The sequence below is a fragment of the Myotis davidii genome, unplaced genomic scaffold (genome assembly GCF_000327345.1).
Source record: "Myotis davidii unplaced genomic scaffold, ASM32734v1 scaffold616, whole genome shotgun sequence".
NCBI classification, from domain to species: Eukaryota; Metazoa; Chordata; class Mammalia; order Chiroptera; family Vespertilionidae; genus Myotis; species Myotis davidii.
Genome location: NW_006291965.1, coordinates 4046356 through 4063687, shown reverse-complemented (window position 1 = coordinate 4063687; position 17332 = coordinate 4046356). Strand labels below are relative to the sequence as shown.

The 17332-nt window shown below is 42.6% G+C and overlaps 1 protein-coding gene across 6 annotated transcripts in view; it reads right to left on the bottom strand.

The window, feature by feature from the left end:
* The window catches only part of KANK1 (KN motif and ankyrin repeat domains 1), a 174532-nt gene that overhangs the window by 6523 nt on the left and 150677 nt on the right, over positions 1–17332 (bottom strand). For all 6 annotated transcript variants that reach the window (XM_006765295.2, XM_015565026.1, XM_015565027.1 and 3 more), the window contains 5 exons: positions 8395–8592; positions 7650–7758; positions 6038–6280; positions 4283–4370; positions 765–984 (listed from right to left, as the gene is read on the bottom strand). In XM_006765295.2, the coding sequence (XP_006765358.1) occupies positions 765–984; positions 4283–4370; positions 6038–6280; positions 7650–7758; positions 8395–8592 (858 nt within the window). The remainder of the gene's footprint in view (positions 1–764; positions 985–4282; positions 4371–6037; positions 6281–7649; positions 7759–8394; positions 8593–17332) is intronic.

Here is a 17332-nt window from a genome sequence, read left to right as displayed (position 1 = left end):
GGGGGGCACAAGGGCTGGGTGGCGGAGGAATCTGCAATAGTGTCAACAATAAAATAAGTAAATAATAAACAGATACATCAAAATGCTTTGGGAACTATATGTACCACTGGGCTGCTCTGTTTGAATAACAAGTTGAAAGCTCAGCATTTCTCAAAGGGGACCCTTCTATGTAGCAGCACCCCCTCGCCTCCTCTTTAATACATCCATTAGCAATAGTCTGAGATGGCAAGTTCCGGTTATAAACCAGAACCTCCACAATTCTCACGACTATGGTTCAGATTCAAGAATAACACTTCCTTCGCTTTATGCTGATTTTCCAATAACTGGGTGTATTTTGGTAGAAACGCGGATGATTCTACATAATCTATCACAGTGCCTTCGCTTGGTTCCCCCCACACCTCCCTGAGCCAGTTGGCTGGAGGTCGTGGAGCAATGCCAGAGGGAGCAGCCCAGCCTCCTGGGAGCCAACCCGCTGCCCCTGCACGACTCCAGCAGTGGGAACTGCGGCCCAGGGATGCCCTGCGCTCACCACTTGCTCGCATGCAGCTGAACTGCAGCAAGAATATCCTCCAAACCTCCGCTCGACACAGATCTGGAGTCTGTCACTTGGTTTCGTTTCCGCGCCACGCCTCCCACGCGGAGTCAGGCGCTCCTGCCTCACCATGTGGAGGAGCAATGGGGAGGACTGCAGGATGGCACAGCATGGAGGCACTGACTAAGCACCCGGGGCGGGCGCCGTGAGAGAGGAGCCCGCGGCCACGTACCCGCGTCCAGGAGCAGCTTGACGATCTCGAAGTTGGAGTGCGACACGCTGTAGTGAAGGGCCGTGTTGCCGTTGCCGTCTGCCATGTTGATGACATGGCGCAGGACCTCGGGGGACACGGCCGCAAAGGCCGCCAGGTAGTCCCCCACCATGGCCGGGACCGCCGACTTCTGGCTGGACACGCGGAACCACTCGTGCTGCAGGGTGTTCAGGCAGAACCGCTGCCAAAACACCAGGCGAGGACGTTAGTGCTTCTATTTATAGACTCCCTGGGACCCAGCTGGAAGCCCAAGGAACCAGCCTTGTATGGCCAAAGCCCATGCTGTTAGAAACAACAGCGAAACCCAGAGCCCCGAGAGAGGCCTCAACTTCCACATGAATCATCATCCCTCCTGATTCTAAACTCAAACATATTCTGACTTCTCTAAGAGGCCATAGAGCCCTGTACGAGAGTTCACATTCTGGCTCTGCTCCTTAGGGGCTGTTTAAGACCCTGGGGAAGATACTCATCCTGTGCCTCAGTGTCCTCATCTGCAAAATGGGGACAATAAACATACCTTCCCTCCACAGTGTTGGTGGCGAGAACGACTGAAGCAATACATGTAAAACTCTGAGGCCTGGCTCTAGTTATTATGGGACTATGAACATTATGCAGTTATGCTGGCTGTGCAAATGACTTTCATAGTAATTGGGACAGAAGGAATTACTTAACCCACACTTAATTATACTGCTCAGCTCCTTCAACATCTCCCCAGCATGAGGCTGGGAGACCATAAGCATGTAGCCAGCTCGATCCCCATGCCAATATTAAAGACATGTTCAGTCACGGAAAGGGAGGAAAAAGCAGATCTGGGACAAATTACATTTCCCAGGAGGACCATCTGCTTTTGGTCATCAGCCCCACTCGCCTCCCCGCTTTGGGTGTGGACACATGACATGTTCTTCATGGATGAGCAGGTTAAACTTGCACCGCATGAAGTTCAAGGTAGACGGGTCACAGCCAATGCTGGTGATGGGGATAACTACACTTTTTTCACAGGCCCTCTTTCTTACGAGGGTACCATTCATCTGTGCTTTGCTTCTCTTTACAAGATTAAAAATATATCAAAGAAAGATGGACAGTCTATGTCAAAAGAAACAGAACCCAAGAAGTCCTCTTTCGATAGAAAGGTTGAGATTGTAGAGCTTCCACCTCTATTTTCCTGCCACTGATGATTCAGTTTTAGCCCATTCAACCGTATATTTGGTCACTCTTTGAAAGGGGTCGTGGCCAAGAGAGAATTCTTCTATTTTTTTTCTATTTTTCTGCTCCCTCTTTTCTTTCTTTCCTCCCCCCCCCCCCCTTTACCTATTCAGATTTCTATTTCTTTGGCGTTATAACACGGAAGGAAGGGGAATTATGTCCTCTGGTTATCCTAGCTCTGTTACTGCTAAATATCCAGTGTCCTATAGGGTGATATGGCCCCTGACATTGTGACCATTCACATGTCCACTACTTTTCACAGCACAATACTTTAAACACTTTTGCACTAAAGAAATATTCAACGAACAAAAATGTACTGATCACGGAATGTGTGCCTGACACTATGCTTGGCAATCTGGGGTCATAGAAATGTGAAGACTTCCCGGAAGACCACATGGTCTAGTATGTTGAGCCAGATTAAAGAAAAAATATATTATGGCTAAAAAATGAGGGGCCTGAAAGCACCAGTTTTAAGTTCAATTTAAACCTAGTGGGAAATAGTAACACTGAAGTGATGTTTCATGGTTTCGCTATTTGTGACCAAGGTTCAGACCGGCATTTAGTGCATCACTGATAGAGCTCAGCATGTAGTTTGATGTCCGCCCCTCGGCCAGGAATTTTACGGAGTATTTCCTTCCGTAAACATCACTGCCATGCTCCTTCCAGCACACTGACTGAATGTCAGGACTTGGCTGGCTCTGATGAAGTTTAAGTCTCCATAGCAGCATACACAAATATGAGCTGACACCATCCTTTTTTTTTTTTTAAATACCATATTCTAAGGTTATGTGATTTAGTTTGGATAAAAACAGAACAAAAGCCCTAACCGGTTTGGCTCAGTGGATAGAGCGTCGGCCTAAAGACTGAAGGGTCCCAGGTTGGATTCTGGTCAAGGGCATGTACGTTGGTTGCGGGCACATCCCAGTAGGGGGTGTGCAGGAGGCAGCTGATCGATGTTTCTCTCTCATTGATGTTTCTAACTCTCTATCCCTCTCCCTTCCTCTCTGTAAAAAATCAATAAAATATATTAAAGAAAAAAAGAAACAAATATTTCAATATCCTATAAAAAAAACAACAAAACAAAACAAAAAACATGAACCAGTACTCAAGACAGGTATTATCTAGCCCCAGCACTAACTAGTAGCTGCCACTCTGGACAAGACTTATAATCTTTTGGGCCTCGGTTAAAGCAGGATGAACCAGAATAGAGAGGCCTCGTGGGCACACGCCCATGCACTGCTCATGCCTGTGACAGTCACCACCAGTTCTTCAGATTGTGCTTGTTGTACAGGAAGGAAATCTAGTTGCCTCTCCAGGGTGAGATAATTCCTTAAATCCCTTCTAGCCCTAACATTTTGGTTTCATAACTCTCTAAGGCTGTGAGGCTTATAAATCAACTCTCTCACTAGCTGCTGACTTAAGTTAACCAGCATAAAACTTCCTATTAAATCTAATGCTAAAATGCAAAGATTCAGCTGTGCATTACTATCTAAAACAATACAAAAAACTACATTTTCTCAGCGCACTGAATAGAGCTGTCCACACAAGGGCTGGTCTGGCCTAGGAAAGCAGCCACACATCCACCTCACCAACGCAGGAGAGGGCGACAGACTTGGCAACGGGTCGGATTCACCACTGCCCGGAAGCGCGGCTCTGTCCCATATCTGCCGCTCGCGCTCACTACGGCAACCGTCAGCCTCTCTGCTGTTTGCTTCTGCATCTCTCAGACTGGGATGACGACAGTGCAGTTATTTCTAAGTTTAAAAATAGTGGCAGCCTGCATTCCACACCGGAACATAATATGCAGTTTCATAATTGAAAGGAATGCTGACCTTGGCCCAGATAGGTTTTTTCTTTTTTCTTTTCTTTTTTCAAAAAACCCCCCACACATATACTAATGTGCAAAAAAAAAAAAAGTCTGGGATGCTGCTACCTGGATCACAAGGTTTTGTCAGTAAAAGCAAAACTCGCAGAGAGGTGCCGAGTGACTGCCATCAGCCCTGCCTTCCACGTGCAAGTATGCCTCACAGATGCACCACCCCCGGGAGAAGTACAGGGTCGAGGAGGATATGTGAGATTGGGCCTCCGGGAACGGCTCACAGTGTGACCCAGAGAGCGGGGCAGCAGGATGCTCACCCTGCCCACACAGGCTAGAAATAGTCTGGAGGCAAGCACGCTGGCAACAACAGCTCAGGGCCAGGCCACAGCTGCCGTGACCAGCGTGTCCACTCAGCACTGTGCACAGACTGGGGGCAGCGACTGTAGACCAGACTCACCATATCCTTGCTGGTCAAAGCTTTGGGGTCATTTATGTTATTTTTCAGTAAGTTGCACGCGGACAACATCTTTTCACTTAATTCATACCTGAAAGGGGGGAAAAAATAAAAAGAAAGAAGCTCACAATTGGCCATAAAAGGAAAGGCATTTTTATCTCAAACTCTGTAACACTTTAAAAGGCCAGAGGCCCCACGCCGAGCCAAACTCATTGCTCGGTACAAGGTGCTTCCCAGGAGGGAGTCCAGGCGTCCCTAGGTGGCCAAGGGCTGATGCTATGATGCAGAGCTAACGCCTCCAACCAGAGATCACGGCTTTTCATGAGAGCAGCTTTGGGCCTCATCAGTTTGAATTGTATGACATTATTGTAGAAGAACATTTGGATATTTTTCACTCCTTTTGTTCTGAGTTCTTAAAAGTATTCCTTATTCTTATGGGGTGGAAGAGGCCTGAATGACCACGTACCCATTACACCGACCAGTAAGCCACACGTCTGAACTCACATTTGGTGACCCAGGATGTGTTTGTTGAACCCACGTGAAGTGTAAACTTAAAAATCAGAGGACATATGATATATACATTACATCTCAATAAAGCTGTTAAAAAAATCAGATGACAAGACATCGCGCCATTTGAAAATACTTGGACATATATACTAAAAGTACTTACCTTGTCTAAATACAGTTAAGCTTTCACTTGCCAAATTTAAAAAAAGGCAAGCTTTCTAAAATGTTCTATTTATTACATCACATAGTGAAAAACCACACTGAAATTTCCATCTGTTCATTCTCTCTCGTTTTATAGGCACTGATGCCATATTTACTAAGTCTTTAAAATTTACTACATTTTGTGTGCATGTTTCAGCCAACCAGTGTTTACTTGATATTTCAGCTGCTGTTTATGATATTTCCAAAAACCATTCTTGTAGTGTTCCCAATCACTCAGGGCACAGCCAAAAATAGACGTGTGACCGGTTACATCATCTTTACAGTAAATGTGATCTTTGGTTGAGGCCAAAAAACTGTCCCTCTCACACACAACGCTCCTGTGAGAACAGTACTGAGAAGTGTATCAAGATAAATGACTAGCCATAACCGGTTTGGCTCAGCGGATAGAGTGTCGGCCTGTGGACTGAGGGGTCCCAGGTTCGATTCCGGTCAAGGGCATGTACCTTGGTTGCAGGCACATCCCCAGTAGGAGGTGTGCAGGAGGCAGCTGATCGATGTTTCTCTCTCATCGATGTTTCTAACTCTCTATCTCTCTCCCTTCCTCTCTGTAAACAATCAATAAAATATATTTTTTTAAAAAAGATAAATGACTAATGCTAAAATCTAAAACCTTAACAGAAATGTGCTGGACACAAAGCATTCTAACATGCCTTTAAATACAAGGTGAGTTGTTCAAACAATGAAAACCTTAGAGGGGCTAATAGCTCTGTGGATGGTGGCTCCAAGTACACAATTAGATGACAAATACTTAAAGTTGAAGGAAATAAAGGTGACCAAAAATATCAAGTCATTCTCTTTGCTACTGTAAGAGATCTGAGAGTGATCACCTTCTTCTACACTGGTACTTATCAATATCACGACAAGATGTATGCGTCTCTGAGGAACAGATCAAGTTTAGCTTTCCTTTGGAGACTGGAAAGACTAATAAACAAATGGATACAATTGCAAAATCTCCTAAATGGCCAACTCTATTGCCAAAGTACATTAAACGTGGGAGGGGTGAAGGGAGGGGAGGGGAATGTACCACACCTCTCTCTGATTTCCACCTTCTCAGGTTCACATTCTTGAACCTGCATTTCATCTTCCACCCTGGCAGACTTGCGACCTTCCACATTAACTGCGTGGTGCCCTGCCGCCGTTCCCCGAGTGTCTTCGTCCTCCTCGTCCTCCTCCTCTTCCTCGGGAGGGTACTCAATGACATCACACTCATCCTCTGACTCGGAAGAAGAGCTTTCCTCTGAGCTGGAATCATCACTCGAAGTTGTCTCATACCTAGGTGGCAATCGGGAGTTCAGGAGATGCAAGGTGTGCCCATCAAGACCCAGTGACAGAAATGTCTATGAAGGGAACGCTGAGGGCTGACTCCAGAAGTCTCACCAGTGTGTTTAGACCCTACACCAAGCATGTCAAACTTGCGACCGGTGGGCCACATGCCTCATTTATTTAACACGCTTGCCCTACACTGAGCAGTCCAAAGTAAGGTCTACTTAAAAGCCTGGTAGTTCTGAATAGGTTCTGAATAGGTTCTGACTTAAGAGGGATTACTGCATTACCAACTGGTATCATATACTACTTGTAGGAAAAATATGTAATATATATATATATCTATACACAATAGTGTTGTGCATTCTTTAGGTCAGCGGTCGCCAACCTTTGGGACCTCGCGGACCACCCATGGCGACTGCTGCTTTAGGTTGTTGCTAATGAAAGTGAGATAGTATGTCCTTGTTGAAATGTACCCAGGATTTGTTTTAACGGGGTATGGTAAGCTTACAGACATTAAGAGGATTGTTTTTGAAGGAAGAGTTTATTACTTATTAGAGGCCCGATGGACGAAATTTGTGCAAAGGGCTCGGCCCTCACAATTCGTGCAAGGGGCTTCGGCCCTCGCAGCCCTGGCTTTGTCCAGAAGGTCGTTTGGCTGTCCGGTCTAGTTTGCATATTACACTTTTATTACTATAGAGAGCACCTCTTGCTTAGTATAAATCGCAGGAAACTTTATAAGAACTAGGTCTGCAGTTGTTCCTTTTTTCTATCCTTTCAATATAGATTGATTTGATTTAATGGTCGGAAGACAAACAGGCTTAGCTATTTCCTTGTGCCAATTAGAAGAGAAGGAACAAACAAGTAGTAACCATTCTATTGAGAAAGCAAAGAACTGAAGGCAGGACTGGTTTGCTCTTCAGGGGGCAAGGCCCTACAGTTTTGTCTGCAAACACGGAGCGCCAAGCGAAAACAACCCATTTTGAAGGAGGGGGCGACTCTCGCTGGCCATGGAGTGATGCGCTCAGTCTCTTTCTGTCTGTGTCTGAGTTCTGATACGGGTAAGGACAAGGTGTCCAACAGTGCAGGAAACCTGCTGCTTTTGTTTGAAGACTATTCTTTTTTTTTCAGGTCAAAGGTGAGAAGATGTAAATGGCTCAGCTTCATCAGGTTTCCTTTCAAGAGTGACATATCCTTACAAGATAGCAAGAGGGGGAGAGGAGAGCAGCCCGAGTGCCCCTTTCTTAGGAGGGAGTCTTCCATCACCAGGGCGTGGCGGCATCCCAGGCTAGGCGCCTCTGAATATAGCTTGAGTAGGCAGGAGGCAAAGGAGACAGAAAGACCACGTATAAATGCCGGCGCCGCCACCTTTCCTTACCCTCCGTTAATACCAACAAACTGGAGATTCTTTCTCGCTCCGTTTGCATCTCTGTTGCCCTCTTTCTTCTTCATGATGGACTTTAGCGTACTTTCCTTACTTGCACACACTGTGAAAACATACATCAAGGTGATAAAAATTAATGTAACTCAGACCCATACCAGTTCAGTGAATAGGTAATCTTTCTTCACGTACATTTAGTCCCCCCCCCTCATTCATGTAAATACAGATCTTGGCATGTATATATGAGAAACCTGCACAACTCATTGGAAAACTGTGTGCATGCAAAAAAAAAAAATAAAAATTCAAAGTTCCATTTAATAATGTTCTTTATGGAAAAGAAAAACCGTTAGTACTTCCAGACATAACAAAAGCAGCGACAACTAGCGTGTGTATCAGACTTCCACTGTTTATAAAGTGATGTCGTGTCTCATTTGATCTTCAAAAACCACTTAGGCACTAAAATAAGGGTTATTATTATAACTTTTCTTCAGCTGAAATAACCTGGGGAAAATATATGCCTTCCAGACTGTGAAAGAGTGAAACGCTGTTTAAAATATTTTCTACTTCATAATATCAGGTGAGTTTTCTTCAAGGGACCACAGAGCTCTTTCTTTAGTAATCCTAAAGCTCTGCTAGGTCTGCCTCCAGGTGAGTTTATAAGGCACAGGGACATCAGGTTGGAAGGGGGGTGCCGCCGGCCTGGAATGCTGACGCTGGGAAGGACGGGCGGGAGGAAGGTTACCGTAGAGGCCGGCAGCTATCTGGTCATCTGTCAGGTTCACTGCAGACAGCGTGCTTTCCTGAGCAGGGAAGGTGTCCTGGCTGCAGACGGGCTCTCCTTCTGTGAACCCCACCTCCTGTCCATGTCGGGATGTCTGCGTATTTAACGGTCCTCCTGACTGTAGGCCTCCGCACCTACAGGTGCATTCCAAATTACTTCCTGTCAGGAAGGAGAAGGGTGGAGAAATGTGTAATTCTGGAACCAAACAAAATGGGCTAAATGGTCGAAAAATAAAAAGATTCTTGCAACTCATCATTTTGTTAAGTGCTCCGTCCCCCTCCCCTCTCCCCACCCCCCCAGTTTCTTTTTGCATAAGTGGAGCTTTATCCAAGCCACCCAAATGCAAACTCCCAAGGCCTTCTTGACTCTAAATCTTTTCCTTTATTAGTGTATCCGAAGCTTGTCATTCTCTCTGCTCGGGCTGCTACACCTAGCCTTATGCTGGGCCACCAGCGTAGCTTCCTGACAGTCCATCTTCCTCCTCCCCCCCCCCATGCCCCTGAGAGCAACACTCCCGCTCAGCTCAAATCCCATCGTTACCTCATCTAAAACGAAACCTAAAAAGTTCCCCATCACTCAGGAAACACAGAGCCAGATATTCTAGATCATCTGCAACCGGGCACCAAGGTACCTCTCCACGTTTACTTCCCTCTACGCCTGTGGTCCTTTCTGGGATGGGGACTGCAACCCAGTAGATGGAACTACTTCCGATATGCTCTTCTTCCACCTGGCATGCTCCTCTTCCCCACCTCCACATGGGCAAGCCGCCCCCCACCCCCCATCATGTCCTCTTCTGAGCCTTCCCGCACTTCCCACTTGTCTTTCTCTGAACTCTCACAGCCCATCCTTCATACCCTCTTACAGGATCTATAACACAAGGTACTGGGTGATTTGTGTGACCGCATTAGACTCCCCTCTAGTCTGTAAATATTTTAAGGACACTAAACAATTCTAATCAACTTTGTTTCTCTCACCACATCTACAAGATTGCTTTTGTGTATGTTAGGTACTTAATATTTTTTTCTGACTGAAGCAGAAAAATTGGATGAAGTATTATGCAATTAATGTATATAGGTTCATCACAGAATTTTCAATATGGCTAACATGGGAAGATATTTATAATATATGGTTAAATGAGAAAAGCAGACATTAAAATTCTCTGTATGGTATAATCCTATTAAAACATGTTAATATATTTTCACACAAAAACAGAAAAGTTATCTGAAAGCTATAATGATTTTAACTTTTCCCTGTGTCATTAGTTTTCCTACAGTGAACATTGATTCACTGTGCACTTTTATCAAATGACTAAGCAACTTCATTTCTAGAAACTTTATACTGAAGATGTACAAAAAAAAAATATAGAAGGATAGTCCCCATTTCCAAAATATGGGGAAAACAATAAAAAGAGGTGAATATCACAGAGTGCCAGTAAGAAACAGATGCAATAAGTCTGGTACATTTATACAAAGAAATTTCATGCAGCCATTCAAAATGTTGATGTAGGTGGACATTTATTAACATAGAAAGATGAGCATAATGTGTTAATGAGTTTTAAAAATAGGCTATAAAGATTAAGATTACATGAGAATAAAACTAATAGAAATTTAATAAAATAGGCTATTTTGGTAAATAATTATATTTATATGAATACATATTAGAAAAAGTCTGGAAGGATATGCACCAAACCTATTTAACACTGTTTTTGTAAGGCTAAAGAACTATGGGTTTTTATAATTTTTTCTTCTTTGTGTCTCTATTTTCTATATTATGCATTACAAACATAAGCTACTAGTACAACCATAAAATTGAAATCTACGCACAATAACGTCACATGATAAGAATTTGATCACAACATTCTTGAAAAGAAAAGCTCTGAAATCCCTTACCGTAGATTCTTAGAAGAAATTTAAGTAGTGATTGCATTTTGAGGCAATCAGAAGAAAAAGAACCATGATAACCTATAAATCTGTTCTTGTCAAACTCCATTGTTCATAGGTTCATCTGGGGTATTTATTAAATGCTGATTCCCAGGCACTTGTTGCCAGAAAAATCATTCTATAGATCTGGGCATTTCTGACCACCCCCGCCTCCCTCACACACACACACACACACACACACACACACTGACACATTCACAAGAGATTTCGATGCAGACGCCCCACTTTGGAAACTACTAGTTTAAAACAATACTGTAACTTAAAAAAAGGGTAGAGGGAGGAAAAATGTTCAGTGTGAGAGATTATGAATTCTGAAGGCCAGGGAGGTTCAGTGACTTGAAGTCACATTTTGTAATTCTGTGACCAGCACTTTGTCCACTAATCAACAACACAATGTTCCCTCCTCTAGCTCTGAAGGTACCTCCTGGTAATTCCTTTACAAACCCACCTCCCACCTCAGCACACACATACAATACTGAATGCAGCTCTCCAAATATTATTTAATGCCCCATAACCTGATGTGTCTCCCAGCAGCAAATATAAGATGTCTAAAATGTCTTTGACTTATTTTAAGCAAATAAACAAAACAGGGGATTTATCATCATTTATCTTCATTCCTCCTCCAAGTACATTCATCATTACTTTGAAATTACTACAGTAACCTCTAATGTCTCCATAGTAAATCCCCAGGGCCAGAGCACTCTTCCTAGAGAAGCACCTTCAATAAGCATTTTCATAATTAAGAACAATGATTTTTAACATGTAAATACATTTATCATTATTATTATTATTGAAATCTTAAACATAAAAGTAGATGGTATAAGAAATCCCTGTGTTCATGCAGCACTGGGGCAGCAGCTGGAAAGGTGCCAGAAACATCTAGGGAGAAACTGAACTGTCTGGGGGGAGGGTTGGAAGGGCAGCTTTCTCCCAGACAGAACTCCTGACAGAAGCCACTCTTCCTTTGCTGAGCCCTCCCCCTACAGAGCTGGTAGGAGGGCACCATGTCTGAGTCTCTATTAACCTACCCAACACTGTTACCCTTGTCCTGGTGAGACCATGCCCCACCCAACTTGTGGGCCCACCAAGCCAATTCCAGTGGCTTTTCCATACAAATGGCCTGTCTTGGTTCATATGCTACAGACTTTCTTAAAATCTCTCAAAGGTTCACAAACCCCAAATAAGCAGCATCTGGCTTTGGAGTGCCCCCAAACTCTTGCTTAATAGCCCAGACCGGGCACACTGGCAGCCAGCCTCAGTTCATAGTTTGCCCTTACCTGGGCACCTCCAAGCCCAGCACATGTAGCAGCCATCTGCAGATCGCTTTGTAGCTCATGCCAGGTGGCTCCAGGGCAGGGCACAGGAAGCGGCTGACCTTGGCCTGCACCTCTCGGGAGACCAGAGCCAGCACACCTGGTGGACAGCTTCAGACCATGCTGAAGTACCAACCAACCACCTCCATGAGCGACACATTCAAGGGGCAGGTTCCAAACAGGAGGACTCATTGGGAATCAGAGCTCTGCAGAAGTGAGCCCTTCTCTGTGGCATGCCAGCAGCAATCAAGGCTCAACTACAACAGGAGCATGCATACAGCCCACATGGGGTGGAGGTCTCGGGGGCACAAGTGGAATACCTACCTTGGGTGACCAAGAAGGCTACACCATTGGGCGTACAGGATACCTACAGAGCCCATAGGCCACTTTACCAAGACTGGAAGACATAGCAGCTCTATCTAATACATAGAAACAAACACAGCAAGACAGCCATGATCAGAGACAAAGAAACATGTCCCAAATGAAAGAAGAGGGAAAAAACTCCAGAAAAGAAATACATAAAATGGAGAGAAGCAATCTAACAGATGCAGAGTTCAAAACACTGGTTATAAGGATGCTCAATGAACTTAGAGGAAGAATAGATGAACTTAGGACCTCAACAAAGAGTTAACATAATAATGGGAGATAGAAAACATAAAAAAGAATCAGTCAGAAATGAAGGATACACTAAGCTGAAATCAACAGTAGAGTAGAGGAAAGAGAGGATCAAATCAGCAATTTGGAAGCCAAAGAATTGGAAAACCCCAATCAGAGCAGCAAAAAGAAAAAAGAATCCCCTCCAAAAAGAGGCCCTGCCCAGTGTGGCTCAGTTGTTTAATCATCATCCCGTATACCAAAATGTTGCTGGTTCAATTCCCAGTCAGGGCCCATGTCCAGGATGCTGGCTTGATCCCTGGTAGAGAGCATACAGGAGGGAGCAGACCAATGTTCTGCTCTCACATCGATGTTTCTCTTTTTCTCTCCCTCTCCCTTCCCCTCTCTTTAAAAATCAATAAAAATATTTAAAACAAACACCCTTTCCCCCTCCCCCCAAAAAGGGAACAATGTAAGGAGCCTCTGGGGACAACTTCAAACATTCACATCATGGGGGTGCCAGAAGGAGAAGAGAGAGAGAGAGTAAGGAATTGAAAACCTATTTAAAAAAAAAAAAAGATGGAAAATTTCCCTAACCTGGTGAAGGAAACAGACATATAAGTCCAGGAAGCACAGAGGGTTCAAAACAAGATAAACACAAAGAAACTCACACCAAGTCACATCATAATGAGAATGCCAACGATTAAAGACAGAGAGCCTTAAAAGCAGCAAGAAAAAAGCAGTTAGTTACTTACAAGACAGCTCCCATAAGACTGTTAGCTGATTCCTCAAAAGCAACTTTACAGGCCAGAGGGGATTAGCACGAAATATTTAAAGTGATGAAAAGCAAGGACCTAAAACCAAAATTACTCTACCCAGCAAAGCTATCATTTAGAATCGAAGGACAGATACAGAGCTGCTCAGACAAGAAAAAGGAGTAAAGGAGTAAAGGAGTTCATCACTACCAAACTAACATTACATGAAATATTAAAGGGTCTTCTATAAGAAGAAGAAAAAAGGATAAAAATATGAATAATAAAATGACAATAAAAACCTATCAACAATTACTTTAAATGCAAGTGGATTAAATGCTCCAATCAAAAGATATACGGTGGCTGAATGGATAACAAAACAAGATCCTTACATATGCTGCCTATAAGAGACCCACTTCACTTCAGAACAAAAGACAAGACGCATAAAAACTGAAATTAAAGGGATGGAACAAGATATTTCATGAAAATGGATACAAACAAATGAAAGCTGAGGTAGCAATACTTACACCAAACAAAACATACTTTAAAACAAAGGATATAACAAGAGACAACGAAGGACCCAGCAAGTCCACTGCTAGGTATTTATCCAAAGTATCCCCAAACACTAAATCAAAAAGATATCTATATGTTCTCTGAAGCATTATTTACAATAGCCATGATAGGGAAGCAGCCTAAGTTTCCATCAATAGATGAATGGATAAAGAAGTTGTGCACATATTCAATGAAATAGGACTCAGCCATAAAAAAAGAAAGAAATCTTGCCATTTGCAACAACATGAATAAACCTAGAGGTCAATGTACTGTGCAAAGACAGACAAGTGATTTGGCACTTATGATTTGGGTAACATAATAATGGGAGATAGAAAACATAAAAAAAGAATCAGTCAGAAATGAAGGATACACTAAGTTGAAATCAACAGTAGAGTAGAGGAAAGAGAGGATCAAATCAGCAATTTGGAAGCCAAAGAATTCTGGAGTTTTTTCCCTCTTCTTTCATTTGGGACATGTTTCTTTGTCTCTCATCATGGCTGTCTTGCTGTGTTTGTTTCTATGTATTAGATAGAGCTGCTATGTCTTCCAGTCTTGGTAAAGTGGCCTATGGGCTCTGTAGGTATCCTGTACGCCCAATGGTGTAGCCTTCTTGGTCACCCAAATCATAAGTGCCATATGATTTCACTTATATATGGAATCTAAACAAAGTATATAAGCAGAACAGAAACAGGCTCAGACGGTAGATATGGAGAACATATTGTCATTTCCCGATGGGAGAGGGGTTGGGTGGGGCTAGGTGAAAAAATGAAGGGATTAAGAAGTACAAACTGGGAGTTGCAGCATAGTTATGGGGATGTAAAGTACAGTGTAGTGAATATAGTCAATAATACTGTAATAACTATGTATGGTGTTAGATGTGTACTAGATTTATTGAGGGTGATCACTTCATAAGATACATAATCAATGTCTAATCACTGGTTTGTACATCTAAAACTAATATAATACTGTACATCAACTGCAATTGAAAAATAAAAAATTATTTAATAAAAAAAAGAAAGAAATCCCTGTGTTCACATCACTAGCTTCAACAATGATCAGAGCTATCTGGTCTCATCTTCACTTCCTCCACCCACACAGAATTATTCTGAAGCAAGAGCTAGAGATCCTATCACTTGCACCCATAAATATTTTAGTATATATTCCTAAAACAAAGAACTCTCAAAATAATTATAATGCTACAACTATCAAACCTAAAAAAAAAGGATAATTTCTTAAAATTACTACATTATCTGGTCAGTATTCAAATCTGTCCAATGGTCTCTTAAAATATTTTAATAGTGTTTAAATCAGAATCCCAGTCCTACACATCCATTGGCTGCTATGGTTTTTAAGTCTTTTAATCCATAAGTTCTCTTTCTTTTTAAATACAGCTTTTAAAAAATGTTTTAAAATTGAAGTATAATTTATATACAATAGAATGAAAAAATTTAAGTGTAGAGTTGGTGAGTTTTGGTAAATGCCCGTGTAACCACCCCCCAAATTAAGACACAGAACACTTCTAACCACCCAGTAAACCCACAACTCCCCATCCTTCCAGATAATCTCCCCAGCCGAGGCAACGCTTCTCTTCACACAGCTTAGCTTTGTAAACTAGGGCTTTTAAAGCTTTTTCCAATCAAGGCCCAACTGCTCAAGCAGGCACTGGAGGAAACTTCTTGATGAGTGTGGATAGATTCTTCTTGCCTGTGGGATTTTTTTCCTGCTCAGCTACCACCGCCTACTCATTCAGAGTGGTCTAGTGACTTAATTACTCCCACTTCAGTGACCTTCTCTAGTAGATTGTTCTACAGGCCTGCAATTTCGGCTGCCTTTGCCAGTTAAATTCTACCCACACTCTAATCAAGACTTGGCCCCAATTCTCTCTCCTCTATAGTTTTTTCCTATGATTCCCTGACACCTCTGTCTCCCCTCCTTGTCCTAACCAATGCCCTCTGTTTTCTCTATTTCATGGGGGTCTCCTCCTTGAGAAGGTAAGCTTGAGTCTCTCCTTGCCATGTTCATATCTGGTGTGCTCTTCGGTGCTTAAAATAGCACCGGACAATAGAAAGCCTTTGGTAAGTGCCTATGTAATTCAACTGAAAGTCACAGGGATTCTATTTAGGCTGACTAGCAAAGGCAAAGAACATTAAATATTAAACCAATTCCCATTCACTGAAATCAGAGGGAACTTGTCACGTTTATTGACAGAAAATGTTTCTCAGATGGTACTGAAACTCTGGCTGATCTTAAATGGCCCGCAAACAGCGGTCTGGACTCGTCAGAGCCATCGTAGTTATAGGGCACACATAAGATCACACGTGCACTAGCATGAGACTGTGACAGGTGACTGCTGTGTTTAAGTAAAACACAGGGAAAGTGCAGCCAAGAAAGCCAGAAATGAAGCGACCAAGAAAATTCAATGGTCTCAACCTCAGCCGCCTTTCAAAATCACCTGAGTTGGAGGTGGCACTTTTAACAATACAGATGTAATGAACCATCTGCATGTGGGTCTAAATATTACTTAGTTTGTTTTTAACAGCTCCCCAAGTGATTCTAATGAGCACCCAGGACTGAGAAGCACTGGATTAAATTAGCCAGTATAAAAACAAAACTCGGCTGCTAAAAACAAGAGTTTAGGCTTCCATCTGGTTTCAATCCATTAACTTGGATCATGTGAATTCTTAGGAATTACTGGTAATTTAGTTATTAATAGGCCTGGACCCCTAATGGTAGGAACCCATGACAAGCAGTAAATACTACCAAACAATACGGGCAAAACAACAGGATTAACAAGAAGCACCCTCAGAATTCTGGCCTAGATGCTCCAAACTCCCACCAGGTGGCAATGGTTCTCACCTGGGGAGTAAGTGAGCTGGGGAGTGGGCAACTTTGGTCATGAACTCAAAATTGCCACAAAGGCCAATAAAGCACTAGCCTCATTTTATGACTTGACCAGATGTAATGACTAAGAGAGCAAGTGACAGAAAACGTGATTTTCTTCTTGAAAATAAGAACCACTTTGAAACATTAATTCGTATTCTCAAGTGTACTTAGTGATTAATGTATGGATAGTTATACTAGCTCAGGCAAACTATAATGAAAAATAAGTAACCTGAAAACATTTTTTTTTTTACTTTCTTTAGAAATGTTAAAAGCAAACGTATTTGGAAGAAAAATAATTCAATGAAAAATAGAACTGGAGGAGTTTTAAAGAGATCACCTTCTCCAGTTTCCTCTGAGATGTTTACTCACCCAGAATGGGTATTAATGTTAGTAAAGAGCAGTGTTTTGTTTCTAGATCTGTTGATTTTTAAAAATTTACTAAAATAGCTTTTAAAAGTTGCTCTGTTCACACATTCCAGCTCCTCTGGCATGCTAACTCATATTTTTATTTACAATGCCGAGTCCTTTCTGAAAACACAGCTAAGGAAAATTAACCATGTTACGGTGCCAATTTTGAGCTAGACGCTGTGATATGATTTTTAAAGAACATTTAGCTTACTTGTCAAGAAGAGGTAGGACTGAAATTTCTGAATCATTACAGAGGCCACTCTATGATTTAGGTATTTTCACAAAGTATAAGAATTCAAAGGAATTTGAAATAGTACTTCTAGTTTTTCCAAGAAGAAAGGAGCTTGAACATGAATTCACCCTTGTCAGCCCACATGTGGGTTTGGGGAATAGACTGAGATTATTTATGAAGGATCACCTATTTTGGGTACCTTTTCTGCCCTTTTTTTTTGCGGGG